This window comes from Rhododendron vialii, chromosome 5a, assembly GCF_030253575.1.
Source record: "Rhododendron vialii isolate Sample 1 chromosome 5a, ASM3025357v1".
In the NCBI taxonomy this organism is placed as follows: Eukaryota; Viridiplantae; Streptophyta; class Magnoliopsida; order Ericales; family Ericaceae; genus Rhododendron; species Rhododendron vialii.
Genome location: NC_080561.1, coordinates 34,159,800 through 34,184,833, shown reverse-complemented (window position 1 = coordinate 34,184,833; position 25,034 = coordinate 34,159,800). Strand labels below are relative to the sequence as shown.

Below are 25,034 nucleotides of genomic sequence, written 5' to 3'. Positions count from 1 at the left end.
TGATTGGAATTTATTTAATGACAAAAAAATATTTATTGATCAACGACTTATTTTATTTTAGGCTGCGTGTTTCATGAGCTGGCCTTGTGGTTCACGGCCGGTCACTTCTCATTTTGGGGTGTGACAAGGCCGTCATGGGCTAACATGCAGCTTGTATCCTCCCAGCCCCAAAAACGACGTTGTTTTGGAGCACAACACGGAAGACAACGCGCTTGGGGCAGCACCTCCCCCGAGTCCTCTTTCCATCAACCCCCCATCACAAATGTTTAGCCATGTTTCCTCTACTGCTTGCCATTAATGTTAGAGGAAAATCCGTATTAGAGACACAAGGTAGGTTATAATCCTTATTGATATTAATGAATTTCTAATGTGTTTTGAAAAAAAAAAAAAAGAAAGAAAATTATTTGTGTTTCGGGAGCAATGCTTCTTCTTCTCACAAAAGTGTTTGGCGCATGGACTTCACATACTTTTGTGTGGAAGAGGATCATTGCTCCTGGAATACAGAATAATCTCTTGTAAAAGTACCCCTCTTATACATGAATTAAAAGAACGAACCGTCTTGGTAGGGCTCTTTGTGATATCTTTTCGTGTCTGTTTTGATTATCAGAAATTTTTATTCTTAAAGCTCGATTCGAGTTCGACAAAAATCATGCCTATTTGATAGTTGAAAAATATGATTTCTGTGGAACAAAGTTAGAGTATCTTGTAAAACAATATGGGGTCTCAAGAGTTATGTGTTGAGATTTATTAGACCGACATGATTTTTTGGCGTGCTTAAAGTCATTTTCCCTTCTATTAACGAAATGAAGTAATGAACCCGACATAATTTTTGGCGTGCTCAAGGAGTCCAAAACGGTGGGTTTAATTCAACGTGGCCAAACCAATTTTTACGAAGTTAAATTCACCTCGATGAGATATTATTTGGTATCCGATTAACATAATTTTTTGTAAAATCAAAAATTTCTACCCGTTCTAAAAAATGAACAGATCCGATTATGCTAGGCCCTAAAAACGTCCGTACATTCCCCAGGGGTTCTTAAACCCAAAAAACGACGCTGTTTTTTTTTAAAAAAAAACCGTCTTTTTTTTTTCTTTTTTCTTTTTTTCCCTTTCCTGCTCCCACTTCCCACCAAAAGCAGGGAAAGAATTTCAAAGAGATCTCACGAATCCGAATGGCTCGAAGCTAATCAAAATCCCAACAGGTCCCCTCTCTCTCTCTCTCTCTCTCTCTCTCTCTCTCTCTCAAGATCTATAATTACTTAATTAGGGTTTTTTTCTTCATAATTTCTGCAAAATTTCGTGATATTTGTTTGGCATTTTATTAATCATTCATTTTGCTTTCCTTCTACCTTTGTACTACCAATTCTCATCTAACCGACGCGATACAGATTTGTCTACTATTTTTCCTTTTGGATGAGCTTGAGGGCAAAGTCATTCATTGATCTCGTGTCTTGCTTTGCATTTATAAATGTGCTAAATGGGTTGGTTTCAAAATTCAGCCTTCCATATCAGTAATATCGCTTTTCATCTTTAAAGCCATTGCAAACTAGTTTGGCTTGAATCCAAGGGGTTGGCCTAGTGGTCAAACCCAGGACTTAGGGTTTGCTCTCCTAAGGTGCCATCAACTCCTTTGGGGTGAGTCCACACGGAGTTGTGCCTTGGTTTTAACTGGCTCCTGCTAGCAGCCAGTGGGATTTAATTGGCCCCCGCTAATAGACGGTGGGATTGGTCCATAGGATTAGTTGAAGTATGCTTAAGCTGGCTCGAACACCTGAGCTGTCAAAAAAAGAAAAGTTGTTTGGCTTCAAAATCAGGTTAGTTATCCTTGTTAATTTTAGCTTGTATTAATTCCCTTTTTGGACTGGGAGATCGTACTCGTTAATTTTATGTGCTGCTGTTGTTGCTGTGCTCCAAACACCTGAAAGTTTGTGACATTCAACCAAGCACTAAAAGATGATGGGATGTTTATTCAATTGCACTTTTGATATCTTTCACGTGGAAATAACTTCCACGTAAAACCTCAACAATCATGTACTGAGAAGAATATGCAGTTGTTCAATTTTAGTCAACCAGTTAGTCATTGTAGATAATATGCATATGTGTATGTATGACCAGATAAAACGATAAAGGGCCCAATTACGTGACAAGAAAACGTCACTTGCTATAGAAGTTGGGGAGAACACACGGAGGTTGAGTTTCAAGGCCATGGGGTCTCGCTTACAGATTCAAGGGGACGAGTCAGTTCTTTTACGCATTACACATTCCAACCTCAAGAGCTTCTCTACTGATGTTCGCTTTTCTCTTCAGGTACTGAACATAACCGATTTTCAATGTTGAAATGTGCATTGTTCTTCAAGTCCACTGGCTTTAGTTTGCTAGGTTGCATTTTGCTCATATGCTGCATTAACTTGTAGTGTTTTCATAGTGTATTTGGCATTTAGCAATTTGTTTGAATATGCTCTTTGATTTACTTTTGAGGGGGGGTTTTGTTTGACACACGAAACTAGCTTACTTGCTCTACTTGCAATGTGTTCTGTGACCAAGTTTTGTTACTTCTCTGACAGTTGACAGTCAAAGCCGTGAAGGAAAAGATGTGGAAAAAATGTGGTACTTCTGTTAATTCAATGGGACTTGAGCTATATGATGACATGGGTGCCAAAATTTCAGAATTAAGTGATAACTCGAGGCCTCTTGGTTTTTATTCTCCACAGGACGGGTTAGTTGACTATGCTTTTGTAGTGTTCTTTTGATCTGTAATAGAAGCATTATGTTGTGAGAAGTGACTCTGCATATTTTGATTTATGCAGTGCTAGTTGCTTTGCTCTATTACTGTTATGAGGCACTTATGGATGTTCTATGTTGTTAACATCAGTAGGAAGTTTGCATTCCAGCATCTACAACGATATGGGACTTATTAAATGCCAACCCTATGCGATGCTCGTTTCGTTAAATATGCAGGAAGTTTATGGAACCTCCGATTTGCCCTAATTTAATTTTGCAGTATTCGAACCAGTTCTCTCTATTGTTGTCTTCGTTTGGTTTACGCATTCTACGTGATCTTTAGATTTGTGTTCACAGGTTTCACATATAGACATAGATATGCAGAAAAGATGATAGGCATTTTGGATTTATGGATACACTCATATAAATGTACATACGTATGGATATATATATGTATATTTATATATATTTAGAGAGAGAGAGAGAGAGAGAGAGAGAGAGAGAGAGAGAGAGAGAGAGAAATTGAGGGGAGTGTGAAAATCATTTCCAAAATTGAAAATCCATTTAAGGAATATATCTTTAATTGCTCTTGCGTTCATTTTTCCTGTTTCTTTTCAAAGCTGTTTTCCCCAGCTTTTTTGTTGATCGGCTGTTTTCCCCTGCTTTCCTCGCTGTGTCAAGCTGTTTTTTATGCTGCTTGGATAAATTCTCAACGCTGAAGTTGTGATATGCCCAACACACGGGTGGAATAGTTTTATTTTCATTGAAGTGTGTGTTCCTTGTTTACTATCGTTGCTTAAGTTGCATTACAATGAAATATTAGGTCGTGCCTTGAAATTTGTTGTGTTAACCAATAGCACTCATTACTTTGTGTTGCATTATTTGATTTCTTTCTTTCTTCTTTGTTTTTTTGTTGTTTTCTTAGAAGTATACTTGTGGCAGATCGTATGCAAATAGGTCCATGGTTTCATTAGATAACTGGCTTATCTCTATTATGCTATAGGTATCGATTGCATGTTATTGATTTCGATCCATCATCAGTTACCTCTGGCGGCTGGCTAGAAGACACGTCGCTTGTAGAGAAATACAAAATATCTGAAGAAGCCTACGATAAACTTGATGGCAAGTATTGATAAACTCTATTTTGCATGGTCAAAGACTGAAACTTGTGTACACATATCTCCTTTTGGCTCATCAAGATGCAGAATGCAATATTTTGGAGATTGCTTGGTTTCGAGCCAAGCCCAACATGGGGTTAGGAACAAAAGTGGGGATTTGCTTTTTAGTTATTCGGTTGTAGGCTGTAGGAGTAGCCCGTCAGTTGTCATGCAAGTCATCTATTGGGATTTATGTTCGAGGTCGTAGATAGAGTTGCGACTTGTGAGTCAAAACTTCACTATCCAAATAGGAAATCAAAGTTCTATTTGGACTTCCAATTATCTACATTGTTTGAGCAGTGATGTGGCAGATCAAATAGACATTAGTCAATTGATTGCAGGTGTGCATCATTAGCCACGTGGCATGTGAATCGTGATAATTGCCTGACTGAATTGCTCTGTTAACCTTGTTTAGCTTAGTAGAAAAAATTATCAGTTCTTGTGAGATTGAACAGATGGCAGATGGCAACATTTGTTGGTACAGGATTTACCTAATTATACTAAGTTGAACACCAAAAGACCTTTCTCTGGTAACTGAAAAGGAAGTTGAATCTCAATAGCAATGAAAGGCATGACAACCTAATTTTGTCACATAGGTTGTCCGTGTTTTCACAGGTGTAAATGAATGATGACACAATTTCTTGGCCAAGCACACTAGCTGGCAATTTTAGGTTTCTGTGGATTGCAAGGAGTTCCAACAGCCAAGCTGTTTAGTTTTTCAACTGGTTAATTTAAAATGTATTACCACCTGCTGAATTAAAAGAAAATGGAATTATATGAGCATTTTTTTTTTTATCTTACTGAATAGATTCTTTGCAAGCGAGGACCATCGTTAGGTTACCTTGTTACCATTGGCTTGGTATTAGAGGCTACGATGGACATGGACTATATGTGGACATTTAGATAGGTTGCAGTTTATCCAGAATTCTCAGTCTGAGGTAAAGGTTCTTCTTGTTATTGTTTGTGTGGACTTCGTGATTGTAGTGGCGACGTTTTGGAGATGAATGAATTCTCAGAAAGCTGTTTGCGGAGATGATTTGGAACTTAGCTAAAGAGAGTGAAAACAAAAGTGCAGATGCATATAACGTTCACACTAACTGTTGAGGTCTGTAGATGGAAGAACCATGTCCCCCATTTATTAGGATTGTCTTTGATCTATCCCTTTGGTAGTCGTTATGCCTTTGATCTCATAGGAGAACTTGACACATTGGCCTATAAATCTTATAAAGTTCTGTTAACTCAATGTTGTGTAAAGTGAAGATGGAGTCCAACTGTTTTGAAAAGGTCTATTAGTTGGCGGTGGATGGTAGATTCCCTAACCTGTAATGAACTTCATGACTGATCTGTTTGTGCAAGTTAATCAGTGATCCATTCTCCTTAAGGATTTGCTAGCCTTAGGCTACAAACAGAGCTTTACGAACTCATCTTCACTAGTTGAGGAAATTCTGCTTGGTAAATAAGTGAAGCCTTCTAATCATAAGCAAAAAATGCCTTGTAACAATGTGCGTACTTTAGTCTCTCTCTCTCTCTCTCTCTCTCTCTCTCTCTCTCTCTCTCTCTCTCTCTCTCTCTCTCTCTCTCTCTCTCTCTCTATATATATATATATATATATATATATATATATATATATATATATATATATATATATATATAGACACACACACACACACACATTCACACAAAAACATGCATATAAATCTTGTTGTAGGCAGGTGTTTTCATCTTAGGTTCAGCTGCACGATACTTGGTATGGGTTTCTGTAATTGAATATTGGAGTTAGAGCTGACCTATGAAGCACCGACACACCTACGAGTCTCCATATCTGTATTGGACAGTTTGGGATCACACAACACACTAGGGAGAAGCCAAAATACTTATTTAATTTTAATTTTCTTTATGGTGGAACAAGCTTGAGACACGGGGTGACATGGCGGGGACACATATGGAGACACGGCGGGGTAGCTTTCGTAAATTTTAAAGCTTTTCCGCAAGTACATATTAGAACTTCAAAAGTGTAGGGCCAAAAGTGTAATGCATGATGTACTTCAACGTATATGGGCATACACCGTCGGTTGATAATGCATGCGATAGGAGCCCTAACGTAATAACTTAAAAATTATATAAAAAAGAATTGACATGTCTCTGTCGTGTCTGTGTCCCCTTTTTTTTGAGAATTGCGGTGTTGGTGTCCGCATCTGTGCTAAATAGGACCTGGTGATAAATGACTTACCTTCAACTGACGAGAAAGGCAACTTGCTTGTTATTTTGGAGTAATTATTGATAGGCTTTGGTTGGTTGGGCCTTGTGCATTTCAGATTCGGTCCTGCTCTATTTCTAGATGGACAATGCAGCATGTGTTGATTTCTCGATTTGTAAAACACTGCAACTATTCATATGCTTAGAACACACTTGAGAAAGTTTATCAGGATTACTCTTATTTTACGAATAGCAGCAGAATTTACATCTGTATCATGTCAGTGGTTACTGGTTGGTGAAGCAGAGGAAACCGTGCATTAATCAAAAACTCATTATTCTTGCAGGCACTTTTAGGAGGTTTAAGGGTAAATTGGCTCATCAAAATCCTTCTGCTCATGAGACCAAAGTAAGCTTTTGATGTTATACTATCTTTAAGTTGAGAATGCTGTCTGTTATGTTTAGATTATCTCCAAAACTCCTTTGTTCACCTACCTTTAAGAAACTGGTATTTTATTTGTATGCCAAAATACATGTATACATTGTTTTGTGTCCTTGATTTGTTCAACTTGGCCTACTTCTACTTGATTAAGTTATTTGGACATCTATTGCTGTCTATAGTCTTTGTTTGAGTTGTTCTATCTGTGTGGAAATGAGCTTACTTTCTAATTTCTATTTCCTCCGTAGATACCAGACAATTACGTGGAGGAACTCTGTGCAAAAATCAAGGTTAGTTGAGCTTAATGGTTTGTTTTCTTGATCCTTGTCATTTCTGTTAAATTTCTGCAGCAGTTGAAATTGCAATTTGGTGTCATAGACGAGAAAAGAAGAGGAAAAACAATAAATCAACAGAAAAAAAATGACAAATGATAAACACGGTACAAAATTACTTTTTGTTGCTTGTCAGCATAGTATTATGCGAGAAACTCGGGAATGCCTTTGCAAAGGAACGAATTTCACAGGTTCAGGCACTTACTGAAACAAATCCCTCTCTTTGGTTGTCATGTTGCTGAGTAAGAACACTACGTTAGTACTTAAGCAGGACTTTTGCAGTCTTCAATATGATTGGTGTATTTGAGCAATCATGTAAAACTGCATGAGACTCAGGAACAGCGCTATCCTATTTGATGGCTACATAAAAGCAGATTTAAAAATCTTAGGGATTAGTTTTTCATATATTTGAAGTGCGCGCATGGTCCACCTCAAATAAGAAATTGGCTTGCATTTGTAGGGTGTGAAGAAATAAGTGGTCAGTGGTCAGATCCTTGGACAGATCAACCATGTGGTTATGGTGATATTTATTGAGTGGCCTTGTGCGGCGAAAGTACTTGTGGCACCAATGCCCAACATGGCCCACAATTGCATGGATACCAAAACTGAAAGTGACCATACCTAAAGTGTTCATATGGAACCAGACAAATGAGTTTCTTTCATGCCCTTTACATGTCTAAAACTTTAAAGGAGAGCAAGTTTTTTTATTTTGCAGTTGCCCGATATATTTCCTCTTTTTCCAGAGTAAGTGTTTTTTATTTTTACTTCCTTTATCCTGTGTGTATAATCTCTTCTGAAAGAGTTATGTGCGCCAGTATTAGTGATTATTACTGTGTTTTTACACTCTCTTTTTTCTTGTTGGCTATCAAGGTAGGAGATAGATGTCAGGTTGAACCAGGAGAGAAGAGGGGTGTTGTCAAGTTTGTTGGCCAAGCAGAAACTCTAGGACCTGGTTTCTGGATTGGTGTCCAATATGATGAACCACTGGGAAAACATGACGGAATGTATGTCAACTCTTTACTTTCGTTTCCTAGCGAAATTCATTTTATTAAGGTTTTCAGTTCCTCATCTGTTGTTTTGGCAAATTTCCCCCTTAGGGTTTGGTAATTGCCATCTTATTACGCAATTACATCAAGGGATGAGAACGAAATGTCTGGGTGGGGGACAAATGTACAGAGCTATTCTAAAGTGTTTGAAAAGCTTAAACGACTAACGTAACACAGTCTCTTCTCAGATCATTCGTTTAGCCACTGGTTGGAAATTTTACAGCTTGTTCTCAATTATAGGCCAAAAGCATGTCCAGCATTAGTGAACAGCCTTCATGTTCTCTGTTAATTTTTTCCTAGTAACAGGAAGGCTCATCGAGCTGTAGTAAAGCTCATTTTTTGGGTAGCCTAGGTACTTTTAACTCACTTCCTGTCGCTTAAGTGCATTCATTTTCATTCCATGTTTATAGAGAGGAATTTGTATGTACCTTGATTAAATATCTATAAATAGCAGAAAAATCATGATATGATCATTCTCTATACAACATAGCAAACTTTTCACAATAAGTTATTCTTATTTTACATTTTCACTTTCGGCTATTGACATTTTCAGTTTTAGGAAGGGCTAATAATGGCTCTAGTTGAGTAGAGCAGCGAGAATCGTTGTACTTGCTAGTAGGTGTTGGGCAGAAGAAGTTGAAAACCTGCCAGACATCTAAACCAGGGAATGAGAAGTCCATAGAAGACATACCTGCCAGATTTTTTTGAGGTAGTTGATGTTGGTTTAGGTCATCAATGGCAAGTAACCTATCAAAGATTACATCAACAGAAAAAGTAATATGATAATAAGAACGTGATTACAAGCTCCAGAATGCTGAGAAAACAAGTCAAATTGACATCAGCAAAAGTGAGTGGAAAAGTCGGAAAAATTGTTGGATTTCAGCCTTTTTTTTAAGAGAGAGAGAGAGAGAGAGAGAGAGAGAGATGCCATGGGGAAGAGATGGGTCCTTTTGGTTTTTTTTTTTTTTTTTTTTTTTGGGGGGTGGGGGTGGGCGTGGTCAGAGAGAGAGAGAGGTTTGCTATACAAGTGGGTGCTGTCAGCATAGGTTCATGACAAAAGCTAGAAAACTAGTTGGATCTTGTAAAACGTAATGTGGCGGTCAAGGATAACACCCATGGATGCAATGTTAGAGTAGAATTGGAGTTTGATAAATGGATGGCATGATGGAAATTGGGTAGGCTCAGGGATAACCGAGGTTTGCTGTAGAGTGGTGATTGTGTGTGTACCCGATAGTGGCAATACAGGACTTTACGGTGGTTGTTGGGTGTGGAGGTGGAGTGGATAGTGATGGTGGGTGTAGGTGGTGGTGGTGTTTGGTTTTTTTTTTTTTTTTTTGCTGGTGAGGTGGGTGTATGGTGACAGAAGATTTTTCGATTATTTGTGGTGCTTATGGCAACTTCATGAAGAACAACGATGGTCACTTAGTTGTGGTGATGATAGAAAAGAGTAAGTGAAAAATCCAGGGAGAGAAATAAATTGCGAGGGAGGGAGGGAGGGGGAGAGAGAGAGACTTTTAAGTCAATCTCCACATATGCCCTCCATTCCATAATTTCTGTCCCGCTTGGAATTCCATGGTTTTTCTAAATGCAAAAGAGATGTATTTCCATCAATAACTTCTTTTTTACACTGTTAAAAAATTTCTCGATGAGATCTTCTATCAGTTCTGTGCGGTTGAAAAAAAATTGGAAAATTATTCCAGGAAGGAATACATTTGTTGGGGTTGAAAATGGAACGAAATCCCAGGTGGGACGAAAATTATGGGTTGGCATGAGTAATTATTGAAGGCTCAAAGTTGCATGTAGCTAGTAGTATGTATCTAGTGCAACTACATATTTGATTCATGCATTATGGGGTTGCTATAATGATAAATCTAATGTAACTACATGGTATTTGATTCCTGCCTTACGGGTTTGCTATAATGTAACCGGACAGGGACATCCCTCATTTGTGACTGACATGTATTGACCTGACAGGTCCTTTCATATTTCCCAAACTAGGGTGATCCCTGACCTAGTTCCCTGATTACAAAACCTCAAAGGGTCCTGCAATTTTTCGTTTTTTATTTTTTTGCTTTTGGACTTTTTGGGTACTTACAAGTTTGCACTCATATTCTTTTTTATCAACTCGAATTTGGTGGACGGTCTTGACCATGCATCACTGAGCTGTCTTATTGATCGAGTCATTTTCACCAAAGCTCCTCTAATATCTACATCTGTAGATTCTGTACCATACATAAAAGTCTATACATTCCTTACAGCAGTTTCCCTTTTCTTAGATGTTGGTTAAATTGCTTTCTTCTCTTATGCGTCATCGTTATAAGTTGTCCATCACTACAGATTTTCCTTTGATCACAACTGCAGGGTGAAAGGAACACGCTTCTTTGATTGCCCGCTGCTTCATGGTGCAATGGTGAGACCAGACAAAGTACAGGTATGTTTGCAACATTATACATCATACGAACTCATACTCACCTACTGAGATTTGGAGGATTTCAGACATTGATGGCCTCTGCATTTATAAGGGCACAAACTCAAGTAGCCACTTAGATGATGCACTACATTGATGCAGTTTGCTATTTGTTTGAAACTAAAAGGATGATGGGTGGGTATTGGGTACATATTGGTCAACTACAACGGCTATTTTTGTATTCATTATATTAAATTGTGTTGTAACTGGTGATGGAAGGGTATTGGCACGAAGTTAAGAAAGAACTCTTGCTCTAGAATGTGTAGAAATGGACGTTATGAATAAAATGTTGAAGGCTAGAACAATAGACAGAGGCTGGATGGTTGGATCACTGACGAGGATGTTAGTAGTTTTTCATCCATCTTCAACCTGACACAATAACCACTAAATCTTCGTGAAGGATAAGTTATCTTCCACTTGATCATAGCCTTTGTCCAAGGAGCACAACCAAGTCAGATCCGCACATCACCTTTTACGAGATAGCGGCTTTATTTGGCAACCTTTAACTTTCTGTTAAGACTCAAGAACTTGCCCAAAAATTCAAATTCCTAGTTGCATTTCTGGGGTAGGATTGTCGAGGCCCGGATGATGTGCTGAGAGCCTTAGACCAACTTGATGGCGATAGTATTTTGAGGTTGCTGTTTTAATATCATGGGATGTTATGGTGTTTTAGTCAAACTCTGACATGAATTCAAACTACATGTAGCTCGTTTCCTTCTGACAAAATCTTTCAATATTAATTTTTACATTGATGCTGCTTTTTTGTTATGCACTGGCACTAAAATCCACTTTTCATTTGTTGCTGTGATATTTGCTGATCTCAACTTGCGTTGTGTCAGGAGAAAGTAAAAAAAAATTCTGGCAGTAGAGAAACTTGGAAATGTGAGAATATACTGATAGGTCTAACTCATCTGAGTGCCGAAACTTTTGGCTACAGGGAAAAATTAGCGGTCCTTATTATCAGATATGCTTCTGTAGACTTGCTTTATTGTTTTCTCTGGTACCGCAAAGAGTAAAAAACTTTGTGTGTACGCGTGCGACTTCCTTTGATTGTGGCAAGTTAAGAATAGCCTTTGAAGCGCAAAAGAAATTGTTGGCCTCTTAGACCTTTTATTTGTGAACACCATGTTGTGGCTCTTCAACGCCCAAGTGATTGGTGCTAACATGCTACATGGCCTCCTATTTCTAAGGGCTTTGGGTGGTTTACAATCTTTATTTTTCCCAGGTTGGTGACTACCCAGAACGAGATCTGTTCGAGGAAGAGGAAATATGAGAAACGATGAAGAGGATATTTGGTACTCTCTGTTCCAGATAGCTACTCGTATTGTTGGAAGATCTGGAGTGAATGATACCACCATTTGTCATAATTCTCTACATATCACATTTGAAGCCTTCGAATTATATTCCCAGTCGTGTTGTTTGATTATGAGATAGTTCGACAAGCAGCTCATATTCGTTCATCTGTTTTTGCTGTGAAAAAAATTGAGAGAATGATTGGATGGTGTCTGTTTATTAGATCATTTCTTTACCATAAGATTTAGACAGTCCCTTTGGATTTTTCTTTTTATCAGCTGGAAGAGTGTTTTTTTGGCATCAGCTAGAAGAGTTTATTAATCTTTGGTAAACTGCTTCAAGATGTAAAATATCATTGCCCAAAAGCTTACTATTGCAGCCAACAGAAAAGTTTAGTCTCTATATACCTAGAAATGCACTTGTATGGGACTTGGGGATCATGTTGCGCGGTGATGCTTTACAGGGATGTCGAGAGGAAAATCAAAAAAACATATGGGAGACAAAAAAATGAACACTTAAAATGGATATTTAGAGGATTTCATTGGCGTTGAGAAGCCGGTCCAGTGCTCTTCAAAAGAGCACCAAAACCACGCATCTTTTCTGCATGTTATCCCAGTAGAGCACTACAGTAACTATGATTAGGGTTGTAGATGAACTGAGTAGCTTGCAAGCTCGGTCCGACTCGTTAACTCTCGGCTCGGCACTAAACAAACCAAGCTCGAGCTCGAGTTTTCAACTTGTTTAGTAAACGAGGCAAGGGTAACTCAGCTCGTTCGACAAAAGCTCGGCTCGATAAAAGTTCATTTAGTAAATGAGTAAACTTGGCTAGTTGAGGGCTTGGTTTGTTTAGTAAATGACTAAGTTTGGTTCATTAAGGTTCGAACCGAGCTCGAGCTTAAGTTTTTGACTTGTTTAGCAAACGAGCCGAGCTCGACAAAGCTCAACTTGGCTTGTTTGCTGCCCTACTTCTATGATTTAAGTTGCACCAAAATCTGGTAGCAAAAAATTGAAAATCAATTTTCTTAATGCTTAAAATCTAAAATCTGGTCTGACAAGGACCCCAAACCCATCTTCTCTAAAAAAAAAAATTAGACCCATCTTATCTACAAAAAAAAAATTTAGACCTTTTTCAGCTTCTAAGAATCCTTCGAACCCCAAAAATTTGTTGGTAAGAATTTTGTACGCACCAAAAATTTGTTGACAAAAGACGGCATCACTCATTCACCCCTTAGTTTTTGACCAACCAAACAGGCTTTATGGTAACCCTTACCAGTGCAAGAATCAACACATCCATAATTGAGTAATTTGAATACGAACCATACGGTATTCCTACATACCGGATTCGAATCTGGGCTAAACATAGGACATAAAAAAAAAAAATTCCGACGGAAATTAAGCAGCATGTAACATTTCCTTTTGGTTCACCAGCACATCCTAATTAACTTAGAGCAAGAATTAGTAGTACAAATCAAATAATCACACTCCTATAATGTTCGGTAATAGAGGATTGACAGGCCTGGCTTGCTCCCTACAAGTAACTAGAAATGCAGTGGTAAAGAACCTGATGGCATCGAGGTGAGCACACTCAAGAACCCAAAAATCTGTTGCGGGAATTTCCAGTTTTCGTGGCTGATACTGCTATAGCACTCAAATTGGAAGAAACATGACAAGGTCGATGTGCAAAACCCATAACAAGAATGTCATTGAGCTAAATCAACAGCTAAACTGGCCATCATATATACCAAATTTTGCATCTAAGCATTGTTGTACATCGTCAACGCTCAGATAAATTCATATTTCCAATCTATGTCGGACAGACCAGATTATTCACTGTTAATAAGACTCGGTACAGTTGAGGCTCGTATAACTGCCAGACAAAAATAAAAAAATGGGACCTATTTTTTTTTACCGCCTCTGCCAAAAGAATGTGGACAAGAAAAACAAAAAAAAAGTACAAAAACCGGACTATCCACCATTAAGTTTCCAGCTTCTCCACCAAAAGAGTGGGTTCAAAAATTCAGAGTAACTAAAGTTTGCACCCGCAAAATATTACTTTGCCCCTTCAATTTTCCCAGCTCTTATCCTTGTACGAGAGAAGTTTTGTTCTATATGTGATCCAATTTCTAATTGTCATCCAGTTCTCTAATGGAAAAGGCCTTGACGCACTGACTCGAGCCAAAGTGGGACAACTGGGTCAAAATACGAAAATGCATGTCCATCGAAGGGTCAACATGGGAAATGTTTCAGCACCCATATGGCATTTTCTGTCAGAGAACTGAACAACGCGTACCAATTGGACCACACTGATAATTTGAGTAAGACTCAATTGAGAACACATAGTTCAAGCGTCAAGGTGAGCATTGGGTAATATTTTGAGGGCATGAAGTTTAATTTACCCTAATTATTTGCGAACCAGGCAACAGAGAAAAAAATGTGTTGACCTTGAGCTGGGATGTCAGCATTTACGAATTTATGGCAAGTCCGGTGACACCGGCACATGAGCCTGGAAATGGCATCATCTGGGGCGCTTGTGAATCTCTTGGTTAAGAAGCTGGGTCACTAGGCCTTGATCTGTGGCGGGCCGGTTATCAGTCAGAATGCCATACAAGGTGTGTAGTTCTTCCCGATTTGCCTTCTTGAATAGGCCACAGAGTATTGTGTCCACTCCATGAGGCTCATTCGCTATGTCAGTTTGCGGTAAGTGATTCCCACTCTTAACTTCAGATTGAGGAATCTGCATGAGGGGACGGGATTTCCAGTACTCTGTACTAACTTGATTTCGGTCCATCGCCTGAATAACCTGTGAATGCAGTCAAAAAGATAAGTTTCTTATGAGTTATTCAGAACAATAGTTAACATAGGAATCAAATTCTTTTTGTAAGAACACTTCAACATAAGATAAATGCATGTGAACACACACACACACACACAAAGTACTAAAAGTAAAATCTTTAGAAGGTTATTAATTACTAAGTGACAAAATATAAAAGATCTAGAGGTCTGGGATTCAAACAAGAGTCGCTCTACTCCATATCAATATTAGAGGTGTACACACACCATCTTCAGAAAAAGGAAAAGTAGCTTCAGCACCAAGTTTACCTGGACAATTGCTGGGGTAGAAAAGCCAAACATTTCCATGCCATCAAGACTCCCTGGAGGCTGTAGAGGGGGAAGATTCATCCTTCCCAATTTATGCTGCTTCGTGATCTCTTGATTCACTCTCTCCCTCACCATTTCCCAGCATTTTGCAGCTGAAACATGAACAAATACCTCACTTGGACAATGCTCCAAGGAAACCTGAAAAATATCAGAATTCAAATCTTAAAAGCAGCGCCATTGTATCTGCTCTTCTTTGACAGCAGTTCATGTTAACAAGATCATAACAATAAATCTACAAAATATAATCTGAGCCCCGACCATTTCAGTCAGAATTATTTTCCTTTCTTTTCTTGTACGTTTTGTTGTCTTTTGGTAGAAACTGAACTCTTATCACGCACTCAAAACATTGTTACAAGTAAACAAAAGGGCACAATAACTCTGGCATTTGAAATTCTTGTAGGACTACCATGCTTGACATTCCGGCACATATCCTATCTTGAAGAATCTAAAGTTTCACAATCAAAACTATTTGTTTTAAAACACATACACGTCTTGAAATGCCGGATAGGCGGATATACATTTTATGCAACAATAAGCTATGACCAAATTCTAATATTCGAATTTACCACAATAAGCCAATTTAAAGTCTAAAGCTATGCCCTCATTCAGGCATATGCACCTAGTACTTCCATATATTTCTAGGAAATAAAAGCTTGATCTGATTTACGTTTAGCAGCTTATATACAACTAGAAGGGAGTTCCAAAAATACAGAGTGAAGCTACATCTACAACATTCTGCATCTATGATTGAATCTCATTGACACTATTGGAGCACAAAGCAACTTGCTTGAATCAACATATATAAACAAGAAGACAAGAGAATTTCGAGACGACCTCTTTGGTCACTATGATATTCTTCTAGGAGTCAACACTATGCATGCGGTTCGGAACTAATATGAATAGAAGGATAGTGAGAATTATCATAATTGGGTGTAATCAAGACAGCATCACAAATGAATCATCAAAATTAAAGTGCTATTTTGTGAGGGTTCGATGGGATTAGGAAAAGAGGATTATAAAACAGAAAGAAGAAACCAGTGCAGGGAAGACAGAGACCGTGGTCCATAAAGTGGCATTACATCAAATATTTTAATCCAAAGCGAAGTTCACATTACCATAAAAAGAGGTCCATCACGTCCGGCATCCAGAATTTCGGAAACATAGCAACACATATTTGCTGGATCTAAAACACTTATGTACCTTACACGGCTTCTGAAGCCTGCACAACGAAAAAGAAAAGATTAAGAGAAAATTAGAAACATGCTTTAGCTAATATGTATGACTAAGGAACGGTGATCAATGTGGACTGTAGACATAACACATACCCTTGGGAAAAATGGCCCGACTATCACACCATAACTTCTCGGAACGCACAATGCCATAGTCCACAGGCTCAACATTGCAGTTGATTCTTCTCACTACCTTTGCAATTCGAGGACCCTTCTGGCGAAAATATCTATCCAGATTATTTTGACTGCTAGATGGGCTTCCTGATGCACTTTGCACATCACCACCCAACCTCATGTTGGCATTCATTCCCATCTTATTACTACCCTCAGTGGTACGTATTTCATTGTTACTCCCCAAAATACTCATCTTGCAATCACCATTCCCCACTGCATTTGACGAGTCCCGAACATTTTGATTAACATCTGGCCCGGAAGAATCTCCACCTTTTGCAAAGTCTGATGAGTGAATTCCTTTTGTTACCCCATCAGGTAACAATTTTGCATCCATTTCACACATCACTGCTGCACTCGTCACACGGTGGGTCAATATTGGATCTTTACTATGATTACTGCCACTTGCTGTACTAGTACTGGACAGCCTCTGAGAATGTTCTGTAGGTATGGCAGAACTTTTCTTCACTCTTTCTGGAAGTGGCGCATTTGATTCCTCTCCCTCATCATCGCTAAGAACTATAACATTACCACTGCCTGAAAATGAAGGCTTCCTTACTTCAAGTTTCTCTTCAGCCAAGTTGTCAGCGAATGAGGTATCTTCTTGAGAAAGCTGACAGACTGGAGTCCTTAAATTAGGAAATGCCCCTTCTTTCTTGATTTGAGAACCTTTATTTGAGACCTTCACTTCATGTAATGACTTTGGCAACTTAGATGACGCTTTTACAGCTTCCAACCCCAATACAGCCTGAAATGGCATTTCTCTTTTAAGTATGCATGTCCCACCACTGATCCCAGCCAAATTCGGTTTTTCATCTATCGTTTCCTCCCCTTTTATCTCTTTAACAGATGTCACGAAGGGTTGAATATTCATTTCCCTCTTTACTGTTCCTTCTAGCGAATGAGATAAATTACTACCAAGCCCAGGGACATGTGTACTGTCTTTTGAGACAGAAGAACTCAAAGCCAGACCAAGATCAAGTTTTGCCCATCTGTACACTGCACTCAATTTTCCCTCCACAGCTTCAACCAGAATGTTTAGTTCATTGATGTCGTAGCGAAAGAGGAAAAATTTGGCACTCCATGAGCATAAACACAATTGCTTTGTATGATTCAGGCATGTGTATCTATCCGGCGAACATCTGCATCCAGCGGCAGACAAGTGTAAATCAAAAAGGCATACACTGCATTCCCTCTCACTCGTGGCATCAAAATTGCTCTCCATCTTCACTGCATGAGAAGAATTGCAGAGAAATTCCCTCCTCACCCGCTCCATATCAACACGAGTCTGGGCATAAGATGCGCAAAAACAAGTCAGCATCGTACAATAATTGCACCCCTAAAACATGCAAATTAAGCTCTAAGCTCAAATCTTACTGCACTAAGTATTTATGCTAGCACTATGAGTTCACGACAATAGATCCCAACTTCCAATCCACTCTCATTTTGTATTACAAGTAAAAACTGACTGACTACATATATTTTGATTTTCGTAATTTGATCATATAGACAATTATAACATCTGATTGTAATTCAGGATTTTCTTTTGTGGATACCAAAAATTATTTACTGGTGTTCTCATCCTCTCATTTCTTATACCCTTATTCAAGATTGCAAAGTAGCAATTCCTCCCAAAAATATTGGCAAAATATGTCACCATCTTAACTTCCAATCAAACCAGATCCAGATTAGGAATAAGTACTGCATCAAATAGACTTTAAATTAAGTATTCACGTTAGCAAAAAGACATCATCAGAAGGAGCAATATTTGAGAGCATTACCTTGAGTGCTTTTAATAATATTCCATCCTTCCCACATACATCCTTCCATCTTAAGTTATCTGCATTATTTTTCCTCAGTAAACTAATTTCCCAATGAGCTTTGACTGCATCTCTTGCTGCCCCAAGCAAGAGTTTATCATGGGAAATCGAAGTTTTTCTACATTGCTCTCGATAGAGCTCAATAGCATTCTGCCCATGAGGCAACCAGTCAACAGGAGCTCCGTTTACTGCTTCGGCACAGTTGAAGCCACAGTTGAACCCAGAGTGATATGCTCTAGGTAAGGTCAGAACAAACTCTCCAGGGTTTTGAACACACCGATAGACACGTACTCCCTCAGCCTTTAGTACAGAGGGAGAAAGTTGTGTGACCTGCACAAGGAAAACGAGTTCAGGGATATAAAGCAACATAATAAATTATATCAATAAGGGTAAGAAACGGATTCGGTAGTTGATCCAGAAAACTTATGGCTTTCAATCACGATTCACTCCACAGATCAATTCAGGGATACTACGAGATCTTGCAAAGGCACAGATGAGGAACCAAGAAATAATTCAGAGAAATAACTTGAGTTTTCAAGTTTTGGTTACGGAGAACTAGTGATCAAGGACCTGACTCCAGCTTTACTTTGTAAATTCCTCTTCAAAAGTACCTGACAATTTTTCATTTATGGCAAATTTGCCCATTTAATATTTGATCATCACATTCTCTTTCTTTGGAGTATATTCCAAGATCACAAGAAAGCAACTTCTTTCATTTACTCATTGATAGAAAGAGAAAGGCATCAATCTATGACACAAATTTAGCTTATGGAAGTTCCAACATTCAAGGACCTGACTTAAGTAGTCAAATCACAAACCAGGCACTTATATTGGATAACAATTTATAGGCGCTAAAAGAAAGCGGAAATACGTTATTTCTCATCCATCAGTTATCACTACAGAAATGAGGACACAAAGGTCCACCATTATTGACAGTTACTTACAAGCCCTGAATAATTGGCAACAACAGAGTGGGGATCGGTTGTATCAGGATGATAAAATGATCAAAATAAGGAAAAAATCTAGTGACAGATCATCAAATTCGAACAAACTTTGGGCGATATTTAGATCAATCAATACCAGCTAATGGTGGACTTCAACACCTAAAAGTAAATTTACTAGTTCTTAGTAGACAAACCAAAGTAGTTGCAATTGCTTCTTTTCTGGGCCCAAAGCTGTGAGCCTGACCAGAGGATGTACCTGATCAGGCGAATCGAATGGCTATTAAAGCTGCGACTGTTATAATCGTAGACTCTTAGTATGTAAAGATCAGATGAGTATAAAAACTTCACATAGTCGACCGTTCTTATGGTACTAAGGTCATGAATATACTAGAGCTACATAATGAGTTGCTAATAGTGATTCAAACTTATGTTTTTTCACCAGAACTAAGCGATGAATGTAGTTTTCTAGCTGCAGCTACGAACTGGGAGCAGAATTTGAGGTTTGTCTTGTTGTACAATCCACCATGCCCACAAAAATGGATGGAAAGAAAATGTCACAAGATTACCAAAACATATAAAGCTACATTTCAACAAAAGCATGAATGGGTGTACCAGCTTATGAAGCAAGTCGGGTTGTTCTTCAAAAAGGTCTGGCAAATGCTTTCTCATAGCTGCTTCCAACTTAGCTGCATCTTCCCCTGGCACACCGTACCATATTTTTGGAGCTCCCCAGTGTGCGTAATTCAATGAATACAAGTGATGATCTTCAACGTGCTGTCCCCAAAATTTAAAAGGAAAAAATGAAGCAATACAATCAGACAACATAAAAAAACAACAATATCCCAGTATATGTGATAGAAAGCATCACCAGTAACATTGTTTTACCACTTTTCTTTCTTTCTTACACTTGGTAATGTGTGCGCATGCGGGTGTGAGGGAGAGCAAGGGAGAGAAGAGAGAGGAGAGAGGAGAGAGGCAGAATAAGCAATCAGCAATGCCTCTCCCAAGCTGTAGATGCTATCTGGTATATACAGCATTGCTCATGCAATCGTGTAACTTTATAAAGAGACACCTAAAATTTCCTTGAGTGTTCATGTTCGGATATATTCAGTTGCTCGTAAATAGATTCAGCCTAAATTTTGAGTTCTCAGACTCCATGCCAAGAGTGTAACCAGGGAACTCATGACCAGAACCCAGAACCATGAACATAAACTATGTAATCATTAGTTAAAATCCATCCAGAAATGTATGTCCTCTAGATGATCAAAATTTATGAACATGAAATAAATTGTCATGACTCGGTCTTTTATGGCATTCCGCAATACTCATATTACTATTTCCTTTATGGATTGTCGACTTCGCAGCTCTTAAAATTGCTTTCACAAAAGGCATGCCCATAAGGTCATTCTTCAAAAGCAAGCCAAATGACCACGGACACAAGCATACCGGCCCTTATTGCACATGCATTTACATATTATAACACGCATCCACAATAATTTGCCTATTTAAAATGATGTGAAGGCAACAAAGGTACAATAATAAATCTGGAACACCAGGAAAAGAGCCATTTGGTCATACCCAACAAAATGAGGAAAAGCACATTCCTACATACAACCATGGCACCAGAACACCGGATATATCGCTGCTTTCATATGCAAGGACAGAACCTGAAAGCCTAGGGAAGTTATTCAAGTTCCAGCCTGATTTCACATACTTCTCATCTGAAACAGAGTCATGTTGGCTGGACAGTTTAGGGAACCCGCTGCCAAAAACCCCAGTTTCCAAATCAGCGCCGTAAAGCACCTAGAATAGAATACACAAAGCCATTAAAGTTGAACGGCAATGAGTTGAGCCACCTCAGAAGAGAATAAAATATTCATAAACTCCTCAAGAACTCATATCCTACCTCAATTTCTTCAGTGGGTTTCTCTACCATCCGCCAATATTCACCCTCAATGTCCTCCAACGTAGGCTCCCACTGCTCTTGGAGTTTGGTAATGTTACTTCTTGAATCTGCAGCACTTCCATTCTTCCTAAAGTATTGCACCTTAAAATCATTTGCATATTTTTGAAAAGCATCTAGAGTGAACTCAGGCCCAGGTTCAAACCCAAAAGTCTCCTCCAAAATTCCAGCTTCACCACAACCCACAATATTTCCGGTACCAGTACCAGAGCCATAATTCACCCCATTTTTCATGCATCTTCTCTTTTTCCTCTTATCATTATGTGTCTTCAACATTCTTTTCCTCGAATTCCGATTCTGAAGTTTGTCAATTCTCTGGATGCGAGTAGGAAATTTAGATTTATCCCATATAGTTTTATCCATAATAGGGCAAGGAGGTTTCCATGAAGGAGGAGGTACGATACGACAAATTCCATATTTTTCGGCCCTATGGCGTACAGTTTCCATATATTTTAGAGTGTCTTTGAACTCCTGGACAAGAAAACATCAACTCTCAGCATTCAGAATTGTCCAACCAGGAAACAACTAATGTAAATGTAGGAACAAAAAAAGAAGAGAAGAAATATCACACTCCAAATAACATGGGTAACAACAAGGGCAGAGTTAAATGTGGGACAGAATAAATCTAGTCAAAATAATGAAAATATGTACCTCTTCATTTGGGTAGAAGACAGGAACCTCTTCAAGATCAGGCCTGCAAGCTTCTTCAGGACGCCATCTCGCAATTACCTGTTCCAAGAAGTCACAACCAAGTAAAACGTATTAAAAAGCAAAAGACATGAACAATATAGTCAATATATTAGGCTTATATTCTGCAGAAATTGATTAAACTACTTCAGATTGTGACAATCACTAGCCTGATTACTACCAAAATGCACAAAAGGCCTCTAGTTATTTCCAAAAAAATGATACTTGCTTCAGTATTCTCTGGCATCCAGTGCTGTAATGCACTTAATTATAAGTTTTGTGAATGCAACACCATCAAAATAAAGCAAGTCAAGAAGCCATTTCTGATCGGACCATTCCAGCAGTAAAGCTGTAAAGGGTATCCTAGAGAGAGAACTCAGTTGAAAGTTTACCTTTTGGCAGTTCATACACTCCATACACCCACGAATAACCCCTTTTGGAAGGCAGGCTCTATGAGAGGTTTTCTGAAAGTGCAAACAGAATGTAAGATAAGGTGTTCATATAAAAGTACAGGTCTAATCGAGGTATAAACTTCTATAATAAAACTAGGCCAAACTCAAAAACGAAAAGGCCAGAGGAAAAGAAAATTTGATCAACCTGCTCAGAGTCAGACTCATCTCCAGAACTGTCGTCCAATCGGCTGTAATTTATCCAAGGCCTACGCCTGAGGGACCTTGAAACGGTTGCATCATCACTACACTCGAACTCAGTTTCCATGTGTACTGTCTGCAATTCAGAAGCACTTGCAGAGGTAGAGCAACTACTCGCTACTTCTTTATCTTCAACCCTCTTGAGAGTGAAGGATGTACATGACTCGAAACCAGGTGGAACTGCTGGAATTTCCATATTCTCTTCTTTGAGACAAGGTCTAACGAGTTCTGTTCCCATCATTACTGTGAGTGAAAAGAAAAATTACTCCTGGGATTTTATCGAGTACTAAATCCTATTAGTCCTTCTAAACAGTAATGTCACCTGAAGCCCTACAATTTTCAGCAGAAGAGAAGATAAAATTAAGGATGCAAAACTTAGAGGAAGTGTCTAGGAAACTGATACTTTATAGTTCATCCCACAACCAACAGAGTCAAAGACCAAGTCTGTAAACACAACTGTAGATGCTTATGATCTATGTAGCACCGATACGGGGGCACATGGACACGGATATGGGACAAGGAAAATCTCAAAAAATAAGGACACGGCAATGGCTTTTTCAATAATTCTTGTAGTTATGCATACTAGATTGCAACAACTCCATATTTAGGTTTGGACTCCGACGAATAAATTATCAATCGATGGTGTACGCCTATAAAAACACACATGTTTCATATTACACTTTAACCCAATACTTTTGAACACACGTTTCATATTACACTTTCGCCCAATACTTTTGAGGTTATAAATATTTATCCCGGGAAAAGTTCTTTGATATTTACACAGCCACCTCTAGGGCTCTTGGTGCTTCAACGTATGGATCTGATATTATAAAATGGCAAGGGCAGAAGACAAAAGGGTTAAATGACATCCCCCAAGTTACTCCGTTATCTTCAGAATTCAAGTACCAACATGACAACTTCATAAACACAAACAAACTTATTAATCTTTAAACCAGTAGTAAGATGAGTGATTAAGGAGATATGATACAACAGTGATGCCTGCACTTTTCCCAGGTAACTTACTTTCAGAAAGTCACATGTAAAAGCAGATCTAGAATTAGGCTCCTGCTACAACTCAGGTTCATTGATAACCACATAATTACAATAACAAATGATAAAAAAAAATTAAAATTCATTTGTTAAATGACTTCAAATGGACCAGGTCCGACCATATACTTGTGTACTCGGACCCTTGAAGCCCACAGTTGACCAATTCGAGTTTTATTCTTTCCTCTAAAAAGCAAACACATCAATTGACAAATCTTTAACCATGAGGAAAAACTAGACAAACATTCATCAATTGCAGCAACTTAACAATTACCAGATTAATTCAAATTTACCAGATTAATTGAAAACAACTTTTTAAGTTCTAAAATAGAAGCTAATCCCAACCCCATAAATATTTCAAGCTGTTGCAGCCAAATTCTTAATCAAGAAAACAAAAAAAAAAACTGACAAAATACTTAAATAGTATATAAACTCACAAATTCTTGATCCACTAATCTGAGATGTCAATTGACCAAAAGCAGCTCAAAACTCCATCGACCACATCCTGATGGTGAAGAAATGAACAGTTTCAGTCAACACAGAACAGAAACCCTAGAAAAGACCAGATTTGTTATTCACAATAGATGGTAAAGAATTAGATATAATAAAATCAGATTCATCAGATCTACCCCTAAACCCAGATGACTACCTTGTACCCACAGCCAAACGGACAACAATCCACCAATCTTGTGGCTCCCAGAACTACTTTTCACTATAAAGCAAGTAACCCTCGAATTGAGGAGAAAATTAGGGCAAAGTAAAAACCCAGAAACTCATCACAAGAACTTCTGATAACAAGGGGTACTGCATTAAAATTACTGGATTTCAACAGGTAGTATATCTGATTATTTAAAAAAATAACACAAATCCAGAATTAGATATTGAAAAAAAAAAACCCTAACCCTACCAGATATACATGTATAAGTACAAAGGTAACCCTTCAATTTATGGCAGAAAATCACACACCTTTTTCTCTCCAAAACCATGTGCCCAATTTGTTGTAGTACTTGTTTGTGTTGCTCTCGGTCTATATCCTATAGTTTAATAAAGCCTTTTAATGCACAATCAAAGTTTTGTTTAGAAATTTTATTTTTCTTGGACCACCATCTATCCTTTTTCCCGACGGCCAGGATCGTCTAAACCAACTTACCCGCACCTCAACTTGCAAACACACCTCAATCTGCCTCTTTTCGGTTCGGTCAAAAACATGTCATCCGCGCCAGGACAACCATCTTTTTGGTCTGCAGTGTATAAAGAAATCAATAGTATGCAACTAAGGAGTATATGGACCAATAGGAAGAGAAGATTAACCTTACAGGATAAAGTGTTAGTGATAAAAATAATCTATACTGCTTACCCAAAAAAATATCTATAATTAGGAAAGAGAAATTGGGAAGGAAAGGTACGCGAGAAATTGGGGATATTTTGAACGGTTCTTCTTACCATTCTACCCGCTTTGCGAGAGAGAGAGAGAGAGGGGTTGGGGAAGTCGCCCGCATGTAAAATTTTTATGATTTTAAAATGCTTTCTTTACAACAAAACTATGGGTACACCATTAGGTATACACCTTCTACGGTAGGATCCACTTTGGAGCTTCACACAAATAAACGGAGTCGTTTAATTTTTTTAAAATACTTTTTTAAAGGTCTCAACAAAAAATTAGCTGATTCTAATATCGGTAAGGGTTTGATCGATTTTACGCTTAGGCTACGTTCT

The 25,034-nt window shown here is 38.4% G+C and overlaps 2 protein-coding genes across 10 annotated transcripts; one reads left to right on the top strand and one right to left on the bottom strand.

Annotated features, from left to right (window-relative positions):
* The first annotated feature begins 1,069 nt into the window (after positions 1 to 1,069).
* On the top strand, positions 1,070 to 11,889 carry LOC131325895 (tubulin-folding cofactor B). The gene is made up of 9 exons (XM_058358375.1): positions 1,070 to 1,202; positions 2,116 to 2,307; positions 2,565 to 2,716; positions 3,725 to 3,843; positions 6,419 to 6,480; positions 6,759 to 6,800; positions 7,713 to 7,846; positions 10,250 to 10,319; positions 11,581 to 11,889. Exons 2-9 carry the CDS (start codon positions 2,206 to 2,208, stop codon positions 11,626 to 11,628), a joined length of 729 nt encoding a protein of 242 aa, XP_058214358.1. The 5' UTR covers positions 1,070 to 1,202; positions 2,116 to 2,205; the 3' UTR covers positions 11,629 to 11,889.
* A 1,462-nt stretch (positions 11,890 to 13,351) lies between these two features.
* LOC131325209 (putative lysine-specific demethylase JMJ16) lies at positions 13,352 to 24,604 on the bottom strand. 9 transcript variants are annotated; one of them, XM_058357330.1, is made up of 13 exons: positions 24,469 to 24,604; positions 23,756 to 23,823; positions 22,219 to 22,514; positions 22,014 to 22,085; positions 21,586 to 21,663; positions 20,878 to 21,405; positions 20,550 to 20,774; positions 19,584 to 19,745; positions 17,989 to 18,357; positions 16,133 to 17,495; positions 15,923 to 16,026; positions 14,748 to 14,945; positions 13,352 to 14,448 (listed from the first exon to the last, which is right to left on the bottom strand). In XM_058357330.1, the coding sequence occupies exons 3-13, from the start codon at positions 22,510 to 22,512 to the stop codon at positions 14,164 to 14,166; spliced, it is 3,678 nt and encodes a 1,225-aa protein (XP_058213313.1). In that variant the 5' UTR covers positions 22,513 to 22,514; positions 23,756 to 23,823; positions 24,469 to 24,604; the 3' UTR covers positions 13,352 to 14,163. The 9 variants fall into 9 exon arrangements, with proteins under 9 accessions (XP_058213313.1, XP_058213317.1, XP_058213319.1 ...); XM_058357334.1 differs by having other exon boundaries at positions 24,493 to 24,571; XM_058357336.1 differs by lacking the exon at positions 24,469 to 24,604 and adding an exon at positions 24,285 to 24,407 and having other exon boundaries at positions 23,739 to 23,823.
* Positions 24,605 to 25,034: the final 430 nt, after the last annotated feature.

Bases quoted from the DNA above. Each gene is read 5' to 3' on its own strand.
- LOC131325209 (XM_058357330.1), bottom strand. From the start codon at position 22,512: ATGATGGGAACAGAACTCGTTAGACCTTGTCTCAAAGAAGAGAATATG. The intron at 19,746-20,549 runs GTATGACCAAAT...TTTTGGGGACAG, and splicing joins GCTTTTCCTCATTTTGTTGG to CACGTTGAAGATCATCACTT. The intron at 14,946-15,922 runs GTAATGTGAACT...GATATTTTTCAG, and splicing joins GTGATGGACCTCTTTTTATG to GTTTCCTTGGAGCATTGTCC.
- LOC131325895 (XM_058358375.1), top strand. From the start codon at position 2,206: ATGGGGTCTCGCTTACAGATTCAAGGGGACGAGTCAGTTCTTTTACGC. The intron at 2,717-3,724 runs GTTAGTTGACTA...ATTATGCTATAG, and splicing joins TTTTATTCTCCACAGGACGG to GTATCGATTGCATGTTATTG. The intron at 3,844-6,418 runs GCAAGTATTGAT...TTATTCTTGCAG, and splicing joins AGCCTACGATAAACTTGATG to GCACTTTTAGGAGGTTTAAG.